General features: G+C 43.5%; 1 protein-coding gene across 7 annotated transcripts in view; it reads right to left on the reverse strand.

The window, feature by feature from the left end:
* The window catches only part of LRCH1 (leucine rich repeats and calponin homology domain containing 1), a 377,798-nt gene that overhangs the window by 123,373 nt on the left and 235,173 nt on the right, over positions 1–19,252 (reverse strand). For all 7 annotated transcript variants that reach the window (XM_073614132.1, XM_073614135.1, XM_073614129.1 and 4 more), the window contains one exon: positions 5,468–5,577. In XM_073614132.1, the coding sequence (XP_073470233.1) occupies positions 5,468–5,577 (110 nt within the window). The remainder of the gene's footprint in view (positions 1–5,467; positions 5,578–19,252) is intronic.

Here is a 19,252-nt window from a genome sequence, read left to right on the forward strand (position 1 = left end):
ATCCCCGGTGTCATGTGACTCGTTAGTGTTACAAGGTCTCAGTTGAGAATGACGAGCAGGCATGTTAAATTAGGTGTTATCACTCTCACTCTTATACTGGTCACTGGAAGTTCAACATGGCACCTCATGGCAAAGAACTCTGAGAATCTGAAAAAAAGAATTGTTGCTCTACATAAAGTTGGCCTAGGCTTTAAGAAGATTGCCAAGACCCTGAAACTGAGCTGCAGCACAGTGGCCAAGACCATACAGCAGATTGACAGGTTCCATTCAGAACAGGCCTCGCAATGGTCGATCAAAGAAGTTAAGTGCATGTGCTACAGCATCATATCCAGAGGTTGTCTTTGGGAAATAGACGTATGAGTGCTGCCAGCATTGCTGCAGAGGTTGAAGGGGTTTGGGTGTCAGCCTGTCAAGGATATGGATTACTGGAACCATGTCCTGTGGTCTGAGACCAAAGATAAACTTATTTGGTTCAGATGGTGTCAAGCATGTGTGGCAGCAACCAGGTGAGGAGTACAAAGACAAGCATGGTGGTGGGAGTGTCATGGTCTGCGGCTGCATGAGTGCTTCCGGTAATGGGGAGCTACAGTTCACTGAGGGAACCATGAATGCCAACATGTACTGTGACATACTGAAGCAGAGCATGATCCCCTCCCTTCAGAGACTGGGCCGCAGGGCAGTAATCCAACATGATAACGACCCCAAACATACCTCCAAGACGACCACTGCCTTGCTAAAGATGCTGAGGGTAAAGGTGGTGGACTGGCCAAGCATGTCTCAAGACCTAAAAACATTTGAGCATCTGTGGGGCATCCTCAAACGGAAGGTGGAGGAGCGCAAGGTCTCTAAAATCCACCAGCTCTGTGATGTCACCATGGAGGAGTGGAAGAGGACTCCAGTGGCAACCTGTGAAGCTCTGGTGAACTCCGTGCCCAAGAGGGTTAAGGCAGTGCTGGAAAATAATGGTAACCACACAAAATATTGACACTTTGGGCCCAATTTGGACATTTTCACTTAGGGGTGTACTCACTTTTGTTTTGAGCGGTTTAGACATTAACCACTTAAGGACCGAGCCTCTTTTTGAGATTTGTTGTCTACAAGTTGTCTACAAGTTGTTGTCTACAAGTTTTTTTGCTAGAAAATTACTTAGAACCCCCAAACATTATAATTCTTTTTTTCTAACACCCTAGAGAATAAAATGGCGTTGCAATACTTTCTGTCACACTGTATTTGCGCAGTGGTCTTAAAAGCGCACTTTTTTTTTTTTTTTTTAGAAAAAATACACTTATTTTAATTTAAAAATAAGACAACAGTAAAGTTAGCCCAATTTTTTTTTTAATATTGTAAAAGATAATGTTACGCCGAGTAAATTGATACCCAACATGTCACAATTCAAAATTGCGCCCGCTCGTGGAATGGTGACAAACTTTTACCCTTAAAAATCTCCATAGGCGATGTTTAAAAAATTCTACAGGTTGCATGTTTTGAGTTACAGAGGAGGTCTAGGGCTAGAATTATTGCTCTCGCTCTAACGATCGCGGCAATACCTCACATGTGTGGTTTGAACACCATTTTCATATGCGGGCGCTATTCACGTTCACTTCTGCACGCGAGCTCGGTGGGACGGGGCGCGTTTACAGTTTTTTTTTCTTATTTATTTTACCTTTTATTTTTTATTTTTACACTGTTCTTCTTTTTTTTTTTTTTTAAATGTGAAATTCCTATTACAAGAAATATAAACATCCCTTGTAATAGAAAAAAGCATGACAGGACCTTTTAAATATGAGACCTGGGGTCAAAAAGACCTCAGATCTCATTTACACTAAAATGCAATAAAAAAAAAAATTGTCATGCCCAAGAGGGTTAAGGCAGTGCTGGAAAATAATGGTGGCCACACAAAATATTGACACTTTGGGCCCAATTTTGACATTTTTACTCAGGGGTGTACTCACTTTTGTTGCCAGCGGTTTAGACATTAACCACTTAAGGACCAAGCCTCTTTTTGAGATTTGTTGTTTACAAGTTAAAAACATTTTTTTTGCTAGAAAATTACTTAGAACCCCCAAACATTATACATTTTTTTTCTAACACCCTAGATAATACTCGTCTCCATACCCAGCAAGGGACACCACCTGATCGCCTCCGCTGCTGCCGAAGGCTCCGGTAAGTGGCGGAGGGGCCCTCTCCCGCCGCCGATAAAAGTGATCTTGAGGCGAATCCGCCGCAGAGACCACTCTTATTGGAAAGCGGACCGCCGGCCCAAGAAGAGCATACCGGGGTTATGGCAGCCAGCCATAGGAAGACATTCCTCTTCAAACTTAGGACGTATATCGGCATGCAGCGGTCCATAAGTGGTTAATGGCTGTGTGTTGAGTTATTTTGAGGGGACAGCAAATTTACACCATTATACAAGCTGTACACTCACTACTTTACATTGTAGCAAAGTGTAATTTCTTCAGTGTTGTCACTCGAAAATATATAATAAAATCTTTCCAAAAATGTGAGGGGTGTACTGACTTATGTGAGATACTGTAAATCAAAGAAAATACATAATAGATTCAACGTCTTGGAGAGACTCATCCATACCACAGTGGAAGTAAGTGTTGAGGGGTGGTAATTTTTTTTCCCGCCCCTTTGTCATATTGGACAGGTTTCTACTTTTGCTTTGTTTGTTTTGTGTTTTCCGAGTTGGTTTTCATAGGATTGTATTTGCTGGTATAATTGCATTGATTGGCTAAAAGTTTTGAGAATGACACAAATAATAATTTTCACAGTCTGCTGCTTCAGTGTTTTTAGATCTTTTTTTTAGATATTACTATGGTATACTGAAGTATAATTACAAGCATTTCATAAGTGCCAAAGGCTTTTATTGACAATTACATTAAGTTTATGCAAAGAGTAAATATCTGCAGTGTTGTCAACCCTTCTATTTCAAGACCTCTGCAATTCGCCCTGATGGCAGCCCATTCTTGCATAATCAATGCTTGGAGCTTTTTAGAATTTGTGGGGTTTTTTTTGTTTTGTTCACACACCTCTTGAGGATTGCCCACAAATTCTTAATGGGATTAAAGCGGAAGTAAACCCATCTATTAAACAGTTTCATTTCCGGCACGTGCCGGAAATGTAACACCCCAATTGGTTGTGCTCCCAACCAAACTGTCAAACCATCCAATGGCTGGTGTCTAAACTGATCACATGTGCAGCATCATGGCAGTTGTAGATTTAAACAGAGGCCAAGATGGCAGCTTCCTTGCCTGAAAACGATAGGAGGGTTTACTTACACTTTAAGGTCTGGGGAGTTTCCTGGCCATGGACCCAAAACTTCCATGTTTTGTTCCCCAAGCCACAGTTATCACTTTTGCCTTATGGCAAGGTGCTCCATCATGCTGGAAAAGGTATTGTTCTTCAAACTGTTCTTGGGAAATTGTGAGTGAGCCCACTCCCTTGGCTGAGAAGCAACCCCACACATGAATGGCCTCTGGATGCTTTATTGTTGGCATGACACAGGACTGATCGTAGCGCTCACTTTTTCTTCTCTGGACAAGGTTTTTTCTGGATTCCCCAAACAATCGGAAAGGGGATTCATCAGAGAAAAAACACTTTACCCCAGTCCTCAGTAGTCCAATCCCTGTACCTTTTGCAGAATGTCAGTCTGTCCCTGATGTTTTTCCTAGAGAGCAGGGGCTTCTTTGCTGCCCTTCTTGACACGAGGCCATCCTCCAAAAGTCTTTGCCTCACTGTGCGTGCAGATGCACTCACACCTGCCTGCTGCCATTCCTGACCAAGTTCTGCACTGGTGGTGCCCTGAACCTGCAGCTGAATCAACTGTAGGAGATAGTCCTGACACTTGCTGGACTTTCTTGGGCACCCTGAAGCCTTCTTCACAACAAATGAACCACTCTCCTTAAAGTTCTTGATGATCCGATAAATGGTTGATTTAGGTGCAATCTTAGAAGCAGTAATATCCTTGCCTGTGAATCCCTTTTTGTGCAAAGCAACGACGACTGCACGTGTTTTCTTGCAGGTAACCATGGTTAACAGAGGAAGAACAATGATTTCAAGCACTACCCTTCTTTTAAAGCTTCCAGTCTGTTATTCTAATTCAATCAGCATCACAGAGTGATTTTCAGCCTTGTCCTTATCAACACTGACCCCTGTGTTAACGAGAGAATCACAGACATGGATGTCAGCTGGTCTTTTTGTGGCAGAGCTGAAATGCAGTGGAAATGTTTTTTTTGGGGTTAAGTTCATTTTCATGGCAAAGAGGGACTTTGCTTTGCAATTAATTGCAATTAATCTGATCATTCTTCATAACATTCTTGAGTATATGCAAATTGCCGTCATAAAAACAGAGGCAGCAGACTTTGTGAAAATTAATATTTGTGTCATTTTCAAAACTTTTGGCCATTGCTGTATTATGCGTTTTCTTTAGCACAAGTACCAATACTCTCATTTAAGGGGCATAAGGTCCTGAGGAAGCAGTGATTTTCGCGAAACGCATACACTGTATAGCTTTTTATACCAATTGTATAACGCCTGCAAATTATGTTTTTAAATTACTTCCATGGTCCATAAAACTTCATACAAATACAAGGATGTCCTTGTCATATTTAAATTGTTTGTAAAGGAAAAATGTAAAAAAAATTAAATAAAACAACAAACATGTCATACTTACCTGCTCTTGTAATGGTTTTGCATAGAGCAACCCCGATCCTCCAATTCCTAGGTCCCTTCCCCTAGATAAGTACCCCTATAGCAAGCAGCTTGCTATGGGGGCACTCGTATGTGCTCACTACCAAGCAAGCTTTCTGTGTCCATAAGACACAGGGTGTGTTGCTCAGCCTCCACTCCCACCTCACTGGCCAATGCCTCCTGCTGCTGCATCTCAGCCAATGAAGAGCAAGAGACCCAGGAGAGCCTCAGCTCTTGTGCACATCTCTGGATAGAGATTGGGCTTAGGTAAGTATCGGGGGGGCTGAGACACAGAATGCATGAAGGTGAAAAACCTTCAGCCTTTAGAACCATGTTAATAAAGACTAATTGTTTTTAATATTGTATTGCATGTATTGATTTCCCCAAGGTATATTTAAAGTCTTTTTACCCTTTGGTAATCTGGCCTTTATTAAATGTGTACATAAAAAAATTACTGCAACTTTTTTCCACTAATTAGACTGCCTGTAACAGATCAGTGAATGGAGGAAGGAATGCTATGACTGATCAGACTCTCTTACATGCAGTTTAAATCAGTGAAATAACTTTTCTCAGTTGAAGAATGGACGGGAGTGCGCAGGAGGGGGCATGTCCTGTAACAGAGGTTTCTACAAAATCCAGCAGCCTACACATCGAGGGACATACTTTATTATAGGTAAGCACTGTAACTAAAGCTGTAGTGAAAAAAAAACCTTTAACTTTAATAGTCTTTAAAGACTTTTTTAAACATTTACAGTATGTATTCTCAGTATGCTACCTCACGCAGGTTATCTAGGAGTTCTTTCTCCTCTCTCAGTTGCTCCATTTTTCTTCGTATCGTAAACTGGGGATCCACCGATTCCAAATTCCTCTGTGGCCTCGTAAAAACTAGGAAACAAATGAATGGATAAGAAATGTTAGAACATAATCCAAAAGATTTGCAAAAGATGCACAGACTTGTGAAAATGACACCGTGACTACAATGCATGAAATGACTACAATGTGTACACAATGATAATGGTGCTAAGAATCCAGCATTTGCACATGTCGTCATCATGAGATTCATAAGCACTTCATTATTCATGTATATTTTGACTTAAGAAACAACTGACACCTGAGCACTGGATGAGGGAGTGCACATTGCAAGTGTGCCTAGAGCAGGAAATCACAGGTGCACAGAGGCCAGCCACAACCTATTACCCACTCTATTCAAATATTTGGGTGGAGGCCCTTTTTAATTGTACACATTAATGTGCTGTTTTTTAAATAAAAAAAAGGCTATGCTTATTTGTTTATATTTTTTTTTTCTTCTGAACTGTTGCTTACATGTTCAACATTTTTCAATCTTCCTATTTAGATAGTGGATTAATATTAGAAAACAGGCTAACCGCAATGTTTTTTTTTTTTTTTTTTTCCAACCAAAAATGAGCTATCATTTCTTCATGGTTTTAAGAGAAAGCAGTCAAGAAAAAATGTTGTGTACTCAGAGAAAAGGGTCATTGCTCTTATGGTTACTCTAAAACATAAGAGGGCCTGTGAGAAAAATAAGTGGGCCTATCTTTGTAAGCCAAGGAAACCACTTGTATCGCAGAAGTGGAAGAATGTAGCACAATAAGAGAAATCTTATGTTTCCAAACAGTCATTTGAGACCTGAATATGTGATGGCTGGTATGTGATTTTATCTACAGAGAAGATACACCAAGATCTAAGTGCCAACAGTGATGAAAAACAGGAATTTTAAGAATGGGAAATTAAAGGAGATGTACAGCCAAAGCTTGTATGGCTGTACTTCTCCTGTGGATCACAAGAGCGCAGTTCGTTCATTCTGAAGCCCGCTGTCTGCTGACATAACAGAGCTGGTCCAGGCTCGGGCAAGATTGCGACAATGAAATTGGGATCCACCCACATGCCTAGAGCCTCACCCGGCTCAACCTCTCAGCGAGCCACTAAGAGCCTGAGATGGCCGCTCCCGCCCCTCCAATGCCCAGCACTCCAGTGAGCGCAGGGGGGAAGAGCAGAGATCTGTGACTGATAGTAACCAGCTCTCTGCTCAGGGAGCTGTGAGAACCGAGCGATCAGCGGTATTTGATCACTCAGTGTAAGAGCCGGCGGGCGACAGGTGCAGCATCGGACCAATTCTGCATCCACCTAGGTAAGTATGAATCTGAAAAAAAAAAAAAAGTCAATACTTCTCTTTTAAAGGGTTTTCAAAATATGAAGGGAAAGACCATCATTGTTTGAGACTCACAAAGTTCAGAACTGATTCTTCTTGTATATCCAAATAATTTCAGGATTGTTTGCACATGTCATGGTGTTGAAGATATGAATACCATAACTTCTTTGATAAAGAATATGTAAATAACCAATTCAGTATAAATCTTCAAGTTATAGTGAGCTGTGATTTGTTGTTGGAGTTTAGTTTGATGTAAAGCTTGTTACTAATCACCACTAACCTTAAAGCGATATTAAACTTAAAACTAAAAATGCAATATATTGAAGCTTGCCTTTGAACAGCAGCATTATTATTCTGGGGAGGGGGAGTGTTTGATGTACTAGCAGTTTTAGATACACTAACCAATTGAACCTGAATTCCAGCTAACACTTTTTAAGCAGTTACATCAACTGTTTTTTTTTTTCTGTTAAGGATAAAGGTTTTATATAATAAAAGCTGATCGATGTAAGCACCCCTGTCACAGTGTTAAATGGTTTCTCTTGTTCTGTTGAAAAAACAGACTTAGGCAGGATCACCAGGTGAAAATAAAATAAAGAATGCCTAAAAAAGAAAACAAATGCAGCCACCACATCTAAGTATTGGTAAGCTGTAATATAATAAATGTTTGCTTTTGGGTTTAATACCGCTTCATATTAAAATAATAAACCTCATGTTTTTCTTTTTATCAGTAATGATAGTATTGACTTTAATAACTTCTGTTTTAACTAAGAATTAACTTATTTCACAGTATTTAAACAAAGAGTTCTTAGGTTATACAGCCCTAATCATACCCTCTTTGGCTGCCATCAAGGATCACTCCCGGTGTTCACATTTTGCACTAAATGAGTCACTAATGACCCTGAAGTAACTGTATGCTATAGGATGAACAGCTCTGTCATCTAAGCTAGCTGTAAAACAAAAATTCTGGGCTCACTGTTAGTCAAAGAGCTAGAATACTTAAAGGACCACCATCAAGAAAAATATTGTATTCTGGAACTTCATTCTCTAAATCAATATTGACTATTTTTAATCCTTATGCTAGCATACGCAAATACTGTAGATAGGAAGGTATATAATTTTTGCTTGTTTACTGTTTCCAGGCCTAGGCAAATAATGTCATACATCCCAGGATTTCTCTGGAGAGGAGGAGGGTTTTTCTCAGCTAAGCACACCCTCCTGCCTGCACACCTGAGCTAAGGGCAGATGAATTCCAGAAAGCAACTGCTACATGAATCATCTGCCTTTACTCAAGATGGCTACGGCCAGAAATGCTAGGGGGCATTTTTCAAAGTGATTTCTAAGCAAAGTAAAGAATTGAGATGTGGATAAATGTATACGTTTGCTTTGAATATTAAAAATAAATTAAATAGTGCTTTTGGTTTGTGGTGTTCAGATTCAGTGTAGTTCCGCTTTAATTCATACATTTAACAATAGTATTAATTTTACATATCTTTTTTATATATGTCTCCACATTAACCTGCAAAAGAAGCTGTCAATCAAAAGTGACAGTGACACAGCTTGGGACAAACTATAATGCTTCCAGGGCAGTTTGACACAGGTCATCTTCTATTCACATGGTGTAAATCTACTTAAATAAAGCTGGCCTGGCGGTATCATAGTTGGTCTCCAGCACTGCCACTAGTACACATTTGACAGCCCTTTTTAAATGAACACTACAAAACATACAGTATGTCACAAAAGTAAGTACACCCCTCACATTTTTGTAAATATATTATTATATTTTTTCATGTAATAACACTGAAGAAATTACACTTTGCCACAATGTAAAGTAGTGAGTGTACAGCTTGTATAACAGTGTAAATTTGCTGTCCCCTCAAAATAACTCAACACACAGCCATTGATGTCTAAACCGCTGGCAACAAAAGTGAGTATACCCCTAAGACCCCTTTCACACTGAGGCGCTCTTCAGGCGCTTTCACGCTAAAAAAAGCGCCTGAAAAGCTCACGAAAACCTATTTTCATTAAAATCAATGAATGATTTTACATGAAAAGGTTGTCATGAAAAGGTGTCTTCCAACACCTAGGACCTATAATAAGAGGACTCACCTGCTGGTGGCACTGTTGCATCCTTGGGCAGTAGTACCGGTGTCCACCAGCGGGTGTATTGCGGCAGTGTGGAGCAGACGGCACCCTCTGCGCTCAGGTGTAACGTGAGGTCAATTACTGCAGTCTTATAAATACCCGGCAAGCCCTCACATGCTTGCCTTGCTTCTCCCTGTGCCCTGACCTCGCTGCTTGTATCCTGACCTTGAGCCTGTTTCTGATCTGATCTGATCCCTATCCCGAACCCATCCTGGACCTGTCCCTCCTGTGTCCTGATTTCCTTGTATCCCTGCCCTGCAGCCTATCAATCCATCCTCTCCCTGTCCTGTTGGTTTCCCATCCTTACCCATCTGCTGACCTCCCTGTGTATGACCTCGGCCTGGCTTGTTTACGGCTCGTTTTCCGGTATCTCCAGTTATTTGTATATATTATTTGTAGTTTGTGGGTCTGTGGTTGGTTTTGCACTGTTTATATTTCACTTATTTGTCACCTATTTAATAAACACCATTTCACTTACATACGTTTCTGGTTTCCTCTGTGCAGTCCACACAGTCTGGTCTACTAAATTCTCTGACAGTATACCAAGGCCATCCCTGACCAGACGTGACTGCGTTGAGGAACCATCCGGGTTGTTAGTTTTGCTAATATGGATTTCAATGAAATCATTTATTATTCCCTGCTGGCAGAAGATGAAGGTGAATATTGTCGCCAGATTTTAAAAGGGTGGACTAGTGACCAGCTGATGGAAACTATCCGATCAGCTCATTCCCTAGTGGATCAGGGGTATATGTCATTTGAAGATATTCAGCCCCTGATCCAGTTATGTGTAAAACCAGCCCTGTCATGCATTCCCGAAGGAAGCGATGATTTTTCTCCCCCCTTCAATTATGGCCAAGTTGAATCCCTGGTATGGTTATTAGAAGATGATCCAGCCTTTTTTATGGAACATTATTCCGCTTGTTCACAGCAGGTGTTGTCTGATTGCATCCATTCAGTGCAATCCCTGGTTAGTCAGACTGGGTGTGAATCAGCGTTTGTTCAACCTGTGCTACAGACATGATCAGATCTCCTGCACTTAGCTAAGCCTCAACATTCCAGCCCTGCCATTAATCACCTGCCTTCCCAAAAATCTATCTCCCCGTCACCTATGGCAACCTCAGCTGCAGTCTAGTTTACTCAGCTCCCTACCACATACTATTACCCAGTCTCCAAGTGTAGCACCTATCCTGCCTTTAATCCACCTGCCTCTTCTCCTCCACCTGTAACAACCCCACAGAGCCCTCCTCCAGCCACTGTTCCTTGGTCTTCCTTTTGCCCAGCTACATACTTTTCTTATGACGCTGCACCTACGTACAAAGCTGCAGTGGCTAAACCAAAAAAGAAACGAAAGTTCTTCCCGACCCACACCATCCTGCCAGTAACCCAACTTGCCTCCACACTAACCAACCTGTTCCAGCCTGCGTTCATGCCAGTTGAACTTGATGACCCATCTAAACCTGCCAACCCAGTGCCTGCTATCCAGTCTGATGTGCCTGCCTTCCAGTCTGATGTGCCTGCCTTCCAGCCTGATGTGCCTGCCTTCCAGCCTGATGTACCTACCTTCCAGCCTGATGTACCTTCCTTCCAGTCTGATGTGCCCGCTTTCCAATCTGATGTCTTGATGACTGCCTTCCAGCCCAAAGTCTTGATGCCTGCCTTCCAGCCTGATGTGCCTGCCTTCCAGCCTGATGTGCCTACCTTCCAGTCAGATGTGTCTGCTTTCCAGTCTGATGTCTTGATGCCTGCCTTCCAGCCCGAAGTCTTGGTGCCTGCTTTCCAGCCTGATGTGCCTGCCTTCCAGTGTGATGTGCCTACCTTCCAGTCTGATGTGCCTACCTTCCAGTCTGATGTGCCCGCTTTCCAGTCTGATGTGCCCGCTTTCCAGTCTGATGTGCCCACCTTCCAGCTTGATGTCTTGATGCTTGCCTTCCAGCCGGATGTCTCGGTGCCTGCCTCCCAGCTTGATGTCTCTGCTTTCCAGTCTGATATGCCCACTTTCCAGTCTGTCCTGATGCCTGCCTTCCAGCCCGAAGTCTCGGTGCCCGCTTTCCAGTCTGATGTGCCTACTATCCAGTCTGATGTGCCTGCCTCCCAGTCTAATGTCCTGATGCCTGCCTTCCAGCCCAAAGTCTTGGTCCTTGCTTCCCAGTCTGATGTGCCCGCTTTCCTGCCTGATGTGCCTGCTTTCCAGTCTGATGTCTTGATGCCTGCCTTCCAGCCCGAAGTCTCGGTGCCCACTTTCCAGTCTGATGTGCCCGCTTTCCAGTCTGATGTGCCCGCCTTCCAGCCGGATGTCTCGGTGCTTGCCTTCCAGCCGGATGTCTCGGTGCTTGCCTTCCAGCTTGATGTCTCTGCTTTCCAATCTGATGTGCCCGCTTTACTGTCTGATGTCCTGATGCCCGCGTTCCAGTCTGATGTGCCCGCTTTCCAGTCTGATGTCCTGATGCCTGCCTTCGAGCCCAAAGTCTCGGTGCTCGCTTTCCAGTCTGATGTGCCCGCTTTCCAGTCTGATGTCCTGATGCCTGCCTTCCAGCTTGATGTCTCCGCTTGTCAGTCTGATATGCCCGCTTCTCAGTCTGATGTGCCCGCTTCTCAATCTGATGTGCCCGCCTTCCAGACTGATGTCTCGATGCTTGCCTTCCAGCCGGATGTCTCGGTGCCTGCCTTCCAACCGGATGTCTCGGTGCCTGCCTTCCAGCTTGATGTCTCCACTTTCCAGTCTGATGTCCTAATGCCTGCCTTCCAGCCCGAAGTCTCGGTGCATGCCTTCCAGTCTGATGTGCCCGATTTCCTGTCTGATGTGCCCACCTTCCAGCCTGTCTCAGTGCCTGCCTTCCAGCTTGATGTCTCCATTTCCCCATCTGATGTGGCCGTTTCTCAGTCTGATGTCCTGTTACCTGCCTTCCAGCCTGAAGTTTCGGTGCCTGTGTGTCAGCCTGGAGTTTCAGTGCCCGTTACCCAGTCTGCGGAACCGGTGCCCGTTACCCAGTCTGCGGAACCGGTGTCCATTACCCAGTCTGCGGAACCGGTGCCCTTTACCCAGTCTGCTAAACCGGAGTCCATTAAGCCAGTGCCCGTTATTCGGCTTGCCGGACCAGTGCCCGGTGTCCAGCTCGCTGAACCGGGGCCCGTTACCCAGTTTGTTGAGCCGGTGCCTGTGATCCAGCCTGCCCTTACAGTGCTCGCTGTGTTGCCTGACGACCCGGAGCTTGCTGCCCAGCTCGACGACCCGGAGCTTGCTGCCCAGCTCGACGACCCGGAGCTTGCTGTCCAGCTCGACGACCCGGAGCTTGCTGCCCAACTCGACGACCCGGAGCTTGCTGCCCAACTCGACGACCCGGAGCTTGCTGCCCAACTCGATGTGCCCGCTGTCTGCTCTGATGTGCCCGCTGTCTGCTCTGATGTGCCCGCTGCCCAGCCTGAAGTACCCGATGCCCAGCCTGACGTGCCCTCATCTGTTTGGTTTGAGGCCATAAACTTTGGACAATTTCATCTAGTTGGAGCGTCCTGAGGCCGCTCCTTTGAGGGGGGTACTGTCATGAAAAAGTTCACTCGTTGGTGGCGCTATCGGTCTCTTGGATCGCAGTACCAGTGTCCACCAGCGGGTGTCTTCCAACACCTAGGACCTGTAATAAGAGGACTCACCTGCTGGTGGCACTGTTGCATCCTTGGGCAGTAGTACCGGTGTCCACCAGCGGGTGTATTCCGGCAGTGTGGAGCAGACGGCACCCTCTGCGCTCAGATGTAACGTGAGGTCAATTACTGCAGTCTTATAAATACCCGGCAAGCCCTCACATGCTTGCCTTAATATCTTTCTCCCTGTGCCCTGACCTCGCTGCTTGTATCCTGACCTTGAGCCTGTTTCTGATCTGATCCCTATCCCGAACCCATCCTGGACCTGTCCCTCCTGTGTCCCGATTTCCTTGTATCCCTGCCCTGCAGCCTATCCATCCATCCTCTCCCTGTCCTGTTGGTTTCCCATCCTTATCCATCTGCTGACCTCCCTGTGTATGACCTCGGCCTGGCTTGTTTACGATTCCGGTATCTCCAGTTATTTGTATATATTATTTGTAATTTGTGTGTCTGTGGTTGGTTTTGCACTGTTTATATTTCACTTATTTGTCACCTATCTAATAAACACCATTTCACTTACATACGTTTCTGGTTTCCTCTGTGCAGTCCACACAGTCTGGTCTACTAAATTCTCTGACAGGGGCAGTGCGCTGGCAGGGTGGTGAAAAAATGCCCCTCTCCATTGAAATGAATGGAAAGCACTTTAAAAGCGCCTGAAAAGCTCTTCAAAAGTGCTCAGTGTTTTACTGGCAGTTTACAAGCACCACAGTGTGAAAGGGGCCTTAATGAAAATGTCCAAATTGGGCCCAAAGTGTCAATAATTTGGCCACCATTATTTTCCAGCACTGCCTTAACCCTCTTAGGCATGGAGTTCACCAGAGCTTCACAGGTTGCGACTAGAGTCCTCTTCCACTCCTCCATGGTGATATCACGGAGCTGGTGGATGTTCGAGACCTTGCGCTCCTCCACCTTCTGTTTGAGGATGCCCCACAGAGGCTCAATAGGATTTAGGCCTGGAGACATGCTTGGCAAGTCAATCACCTTTACCCTCAACTTCTTTAGCAAGGCAGTGGTTGTCTTGGAGGTGTGTTTGGGGTTATGTTGGAATACTGCCCTGCGGCCCAGTCTCTGAAGGGAGGGGATCATGCTCTGCTTCAGTATGTCACAGTACATGTTGGCATTCATGGTTCCCTCAATGAAATGAAGCTCCCCAGTGCCGGCAGCACTCATGCAGCCCCAGACCATGACACTCCCATCACCATGCTTGACTGTAGGCAAGACACACTTGTCTTTGTACTCCTCACCTGGTTGCCGCCACACACGCTTGACACCATCTGAATCAAATAAGTTTATCTTGGTCTCATCAGACCACAGGACATGGTTCCAGTAATCCATGTCCTTAATCTGCTTGTCTTCAGCAAACTGTTTACAGGCTTTCTTGTGCATCATCTTTAGAAGAGGCTTCCTTCTGGGACAACAGCCATGCAGACCAATTTGATGTAGTGTGCAGCGTATGGTCTGAGCACTGACAGGCTGACCCCCCCACCCCTCCAACCTCTGCAGCAATGCTGGCAGCACTCATTTGGAACCTGTCCTGTTAAACCGCTGTATGGTCTTGGCCACCGTGCTGCAGCTCAGTATCAGGGTCTTGCCAATCTTCTTATAGCCTAGGCCTTCTTTATGTAGAGCAGCAATTCTTTTTTTTCAGATCCTCAGAGAGTTCTTTGCTATGAGGTGCCATGTTGAACTTCCAGTGACCAGTAAGAGAGTGAGAGCGATTAACACCAAATTTAACATACCTGCTCCCCATTCACACCCGAGACCTTGTAACACTAACAAGTCACATGACACCGGGGAGGGAAAATGGCTAATTGGTCCCACTTTGGACATTTTCACTTAGGGGTGTACTCACTTTTGTTGCCAGCAGTTTAGACATTAATGGCTGTGTGTTGCGTTATTTTGAGGGGACAGCAAATTTACACTGTTATACAAGCTGTACACTCACTACTTTACATTGTAGCAAAGTGTCATTAAATGTGAGGGGTGTACTCCCTTTTGTGAGATACTGTATTGCCCATTTTCCTGTGCCCCAGGGCAAAATATCTAAGAAGGGGATAGTCAGACATTTTTTTTTGAACTGCAATTAGAATGGCAAGGCCTAATCTGCCAAATGCTGCTGTATCTGAGGTCTGGTAAATTACTAAATTGAAGGAGGGAATTTTCTAGGGAAAGGAAGGGGGGTTTGCTGATGGGGGAGACAGGTGTTCCTAGGGAACAGGGGTTTTGCTGGCGGGGAGGATTTTCTGAGGGGAAAGGGGATTTTTGCTGGGGGAGGGATTTTTTTGCTGGTTGGAGGTTTTTCTGGGATAGCTGAGGATTCTTGCAGCAGGTAGGGAGACAAATTAGGAAGGAATTTTTGCTTGAGTAGGAGAAAGAATTTTTTTGTGTGTGTTGTTACAATTATAGAAAGAGACAATCTGCAACTTCATACATGCTCTTAAAAATCTTCAGCTTTATCATTTTCTACATACATGACGCAATGTTCATACAGCAGATGTTAATGTGTTTCAGCCTTGTCGGCCTTGTTCACAATGTGAGACACCTCAAGAACAGAGTACAGCATGATCTAGGCAACATTTTGGCATCTTAGTGGTTAACTTGCTTTGCTTCTTTCCTCTTGCTCTCTTTCATGGGAATATTCATATAATGTTTTATACCCTATTTATGAGAATATTTATGTTATGCAGTCTGTCATATTAAAATATTATGATGATTTTGGTATTGCAACTCACCTAAATGTGTGCAAACATCGTTTTCAGGATGGCATATAGCAGTGGTCATCAACCCTGTCCTCAGGGCCCACTAACAGGCCAGGTTTGCTATATAACTGAAATACATCACAGGTGATATCATTTGCTGGTCAGTGATTGCATAGTCTAGTCTGCATCTCCCAAAGGTAATACATAAAACCTGGCCTGTTAGTGTCCTGAGGACAGGGTTGATGACCACTGGCATATAGCATTCAGGTGGCATTAGGAATTTAGAGATTTTTATTTTTTCTGGAAAGTGGCAATAGCCTGATCCACCACTAGAGGGATATAGTGTATTGCAAATGGATCTTATTTACCATATATTATTTGCTGCTTTTGCTTTTTATGCCACTGATCAAATGTTTTCGATGTCTGTATTAATTACTTTGTACAGTGCAACAGCAGATGACCGAGTTATACAATGAAGATGATAACAACAATAAGCTACCCCAAGTCCTGCTTTGTCCCCCACTACTTAAAAACCTTGATTTATCAAAATACATTACATCCCTTGAGTACACTGGTCCTTTTTCTTCATTCATCGACATCAACTATAGTGAAAGATGTCTTACAAAGCACAGGAGGTAATTACCTGTCATATATGGCACACTTGTGTGCCACAGACAGACATACTGTAATTGCACATAGGTCTGCCATGGCCATAAGTTGCACAGAGATACCCAAGTGTCAGCCCTATACTGTATATCATACATTTAATGGTCTAAAGACTGTATACAGATATGCTCCTCATATAAGTAACTTGCCTATCGCCTATCTGCTTGATTATATAGCGACCATTTACTGGTCAGTCACACATCTGTGGTGCAGTCCTTTACTGGGCAGACAGCTGTGGGTGCATTGTCTGCTAGACGGTCAGTGTCTCTAACTCTGCTCAGGCATCTTCGACTTCATCTTCCACTAAGTCTGCTCCTCCGACAACTGACCATGGCCTGCTTCAGTCCTTAAAGTGTTACTAAACTCAGGACCCTAACATGCACTATATCTGGTCTCCTACAGAACATGGAAATGCAATTATTTTAAATATAAACTGCTAAATACCTTTTCTCATCAGCAGTATATAGCAGTCTTGTGACGTGTATCAGTGTCTGGTTAAAGCTTGTAGAAGGAGTTTTCATACTGCACTGGCTGTTCTATCAGGACTCCTGACCCTGTCTGGACAGTGCTTATTGGCCCTGTGCTGATCACATGCACTCTCCAAAGAAAAAAAAAAACTCTCTAGCAATACAAACCCAATTGAGCATGTGCAGACTGACTCCAAAGGCTGTCTTATCTGGACATGTTCTGGAGTCAGTGGAAAAAGGGTAAGATCAGTGAAGACAGGATCAAACAGCCTTTTTACACAATGCGGAGGATTAACCCCTTAGGTTCCACAGTGAGTATAACAAGCATGCTTTACTACACATACAGATTGATTTTACTGTTGTGGGTTTAGTAACACTTTAAGCCACGCTGTGCAGATACATGCTATTAATGTACAAACGCACACTGTACACATAAGTACATTCAGGGCTGCACAAACGCAATGCTGCCTATCTGTAAATGCACCAGACTTCCAAATCCTGGCTGCCATTTCCTATGCATAGCTAGGCTTTCAAGTGCAATTCTAGTGAACTTTTTTGCTGCCGATCCTGATCACCTTGACTAAATGTCTCCTTGCCTGAATTTTTAGCTTTAATCTACAAAGATTCCTACATTAATCTCCATCTCACAACCTGCTAGTGGTTCTACTATTGCTGCTTGTTGACTTAAAAACTGTTTTTCTGCCTAACCCCTTGTCACCACAGCTGACCGCTGTGGTTGAACCTCAACCACTGTATATCTGACACTCTGGGGTTTATTTACTAAAGCTGGAGAGTGCAAAATCAGTTGTACAACAGTCGTGTTGTACCAGTGTGAACCCAGATACTACACAACTGTTGTATGACCATCATCCTACTTTGCCCTGCTACATCTGTCCTACATCGGTCCTACTTCCATCCGACTTGAATGAACAGGATACTACTTTGATCCAACTTTGTGATAGTCTGACTTGTCCTTTGACCAATCAAAACAATCCCAGCGTGACATAAATTCCTTTTACTGCTGTTGTAATCACTGTGTCAGATGTCACAAGTTGGATGGTTAGGACAAGGATCCTACATTGATCCGACTTCAATGATAGTCAATGGGCTGAAGTAGGACCAAAGTCGGACCAGAGTAGTGCAGGAACCTTTTTCAAAGTTGGACCGACCTGTGTCGGACCAGCTTAGACAGCTCTCCTAGGAAACCATTGATTTACACACATCATGCACTTCCAAAGTCGGAGCGTATGTAGTACCAGTGTGAACCCAGCCTACCTAGAAGCTGATTTGTTACTATGCACAGCTGCCCCAGATTCTGTGTGCACCATTTTTTGTAAATCTCCCCAATTGGTGCTTAGAACAGAACATTGTGTGAGCCGTTATTATGTAAATAATTTTCTTATATGTCGTTTTCTCTCCATCAGTATACAAATATTATTTCATTTTAACTAAGCATATATTAATCTAATTGTTCCTAAACATATTGCCAGGCAATATTGTTTCAAATAAAAGTGTTTCCAGTGCTGTATGTATTTTTATGTGTTTAACGTCACTGTAATAGCTCTGTTATGTCCTCAATTTGTACAGCATAGCTGAAAATGCTGGCAAAATATGGCCTAATCTTTATTTCTATATATTAACGACATTTTCAGTGGTAATGCTGCAGAATGACAATGACCAACATGCATGCTGAGATATTTGATTGAATGGAATGAAGTCCTAAGCCACCCTTGGTTAGCAGCATTGCCAATCTGGGGAGAGAATAGTGTTGCAATGCACTAGCAGATTTACAGTAGATTGTTCAAAAGTACCACGGAGCACTTTAGATTTAAGTTACAGTATTTGGAATGCTGATTTAGTCATTTAGGCAACACCGCACACTTTATTTTGTATTTGATTAACCTACACAGGGTGATCATAGTGCAGTCAGCTACCTACAGCACACCCACCATAGTGTGGGGTGTATCATACACCTTTACACCATAGCGTGGGATCCCAATATCTCACAGTTACAGCAATAGGTTATTTTTTTTCCTTTTTTGATAAAGGTTTTAGATAAACTAATAAAAGCTGACCAATGTAAGCACCCCTGTCAGTGGTAAATGGTTTGTTTCCACCCTCTAACTGCTACTTTTGCTGGACAGCTTCGTCTGTTAAAGGAAGTTGAAAAATACCAGATTAAAGATGAACATAAAAGGAAAAAAGCATATACAAATTATATTGCATCCACCACATTTTAGGATTGTTAAACTGCTGTTTACTGGGGTAGAACAGGCCAGCACAAGGCAGTTGGCCTGTGGGCAAGCAGTAGAAATCTGACCCTGAATGTAGCATATCTGGTCATTTACATGTGTAATCTGAAGCCAAAGAAATTGGTTATACTGAGAGAAGTCATGCAATCCATTCCTTTATAATGGCCCTAGAATAACCAAGTGGGCAGTTTATTCAAACATGTATACGGTAAGGCTCCGGTAATACTTAAGTGTAGTGCAGCGACAGCTGCTGCATCGCATTTTTTTAGCGCCTTTTTGGAGTGGCACCATTCATGTGAACTCCCTCTACTCCAAACTTTAGCGCATTTTGTCACTTGACAATCACGGCAAAATCACACTGCGTTTGGGGTGCCATTAAGAAATAATGGCATTGCAAACACGTCCTGTGTTTTGCCAAGATTATGGAATCCAGTACGTTCAGGTGTGAACAGCGCCTAAGACTTGATAGTATTGATTGTTTTGTTTTTATGTCAACTGTCAAACTGATCTTGGCCTTTAAATATTATATAA

Source organism: Aquarana catesbeiana, linkage group LG02, assembly GCF_042186555.1.
Source record: "Aquarana catesbeiana isolate 2022-GZ linkage group LG02, ASM4218655v1, whole genome shotgun sequence".
Lineage (NCBI taxonomy): Eukaryota > Metazoa > Chordata > Amphibia > Anura > Ranidae > Aquarana > Aquarana catesbeiana.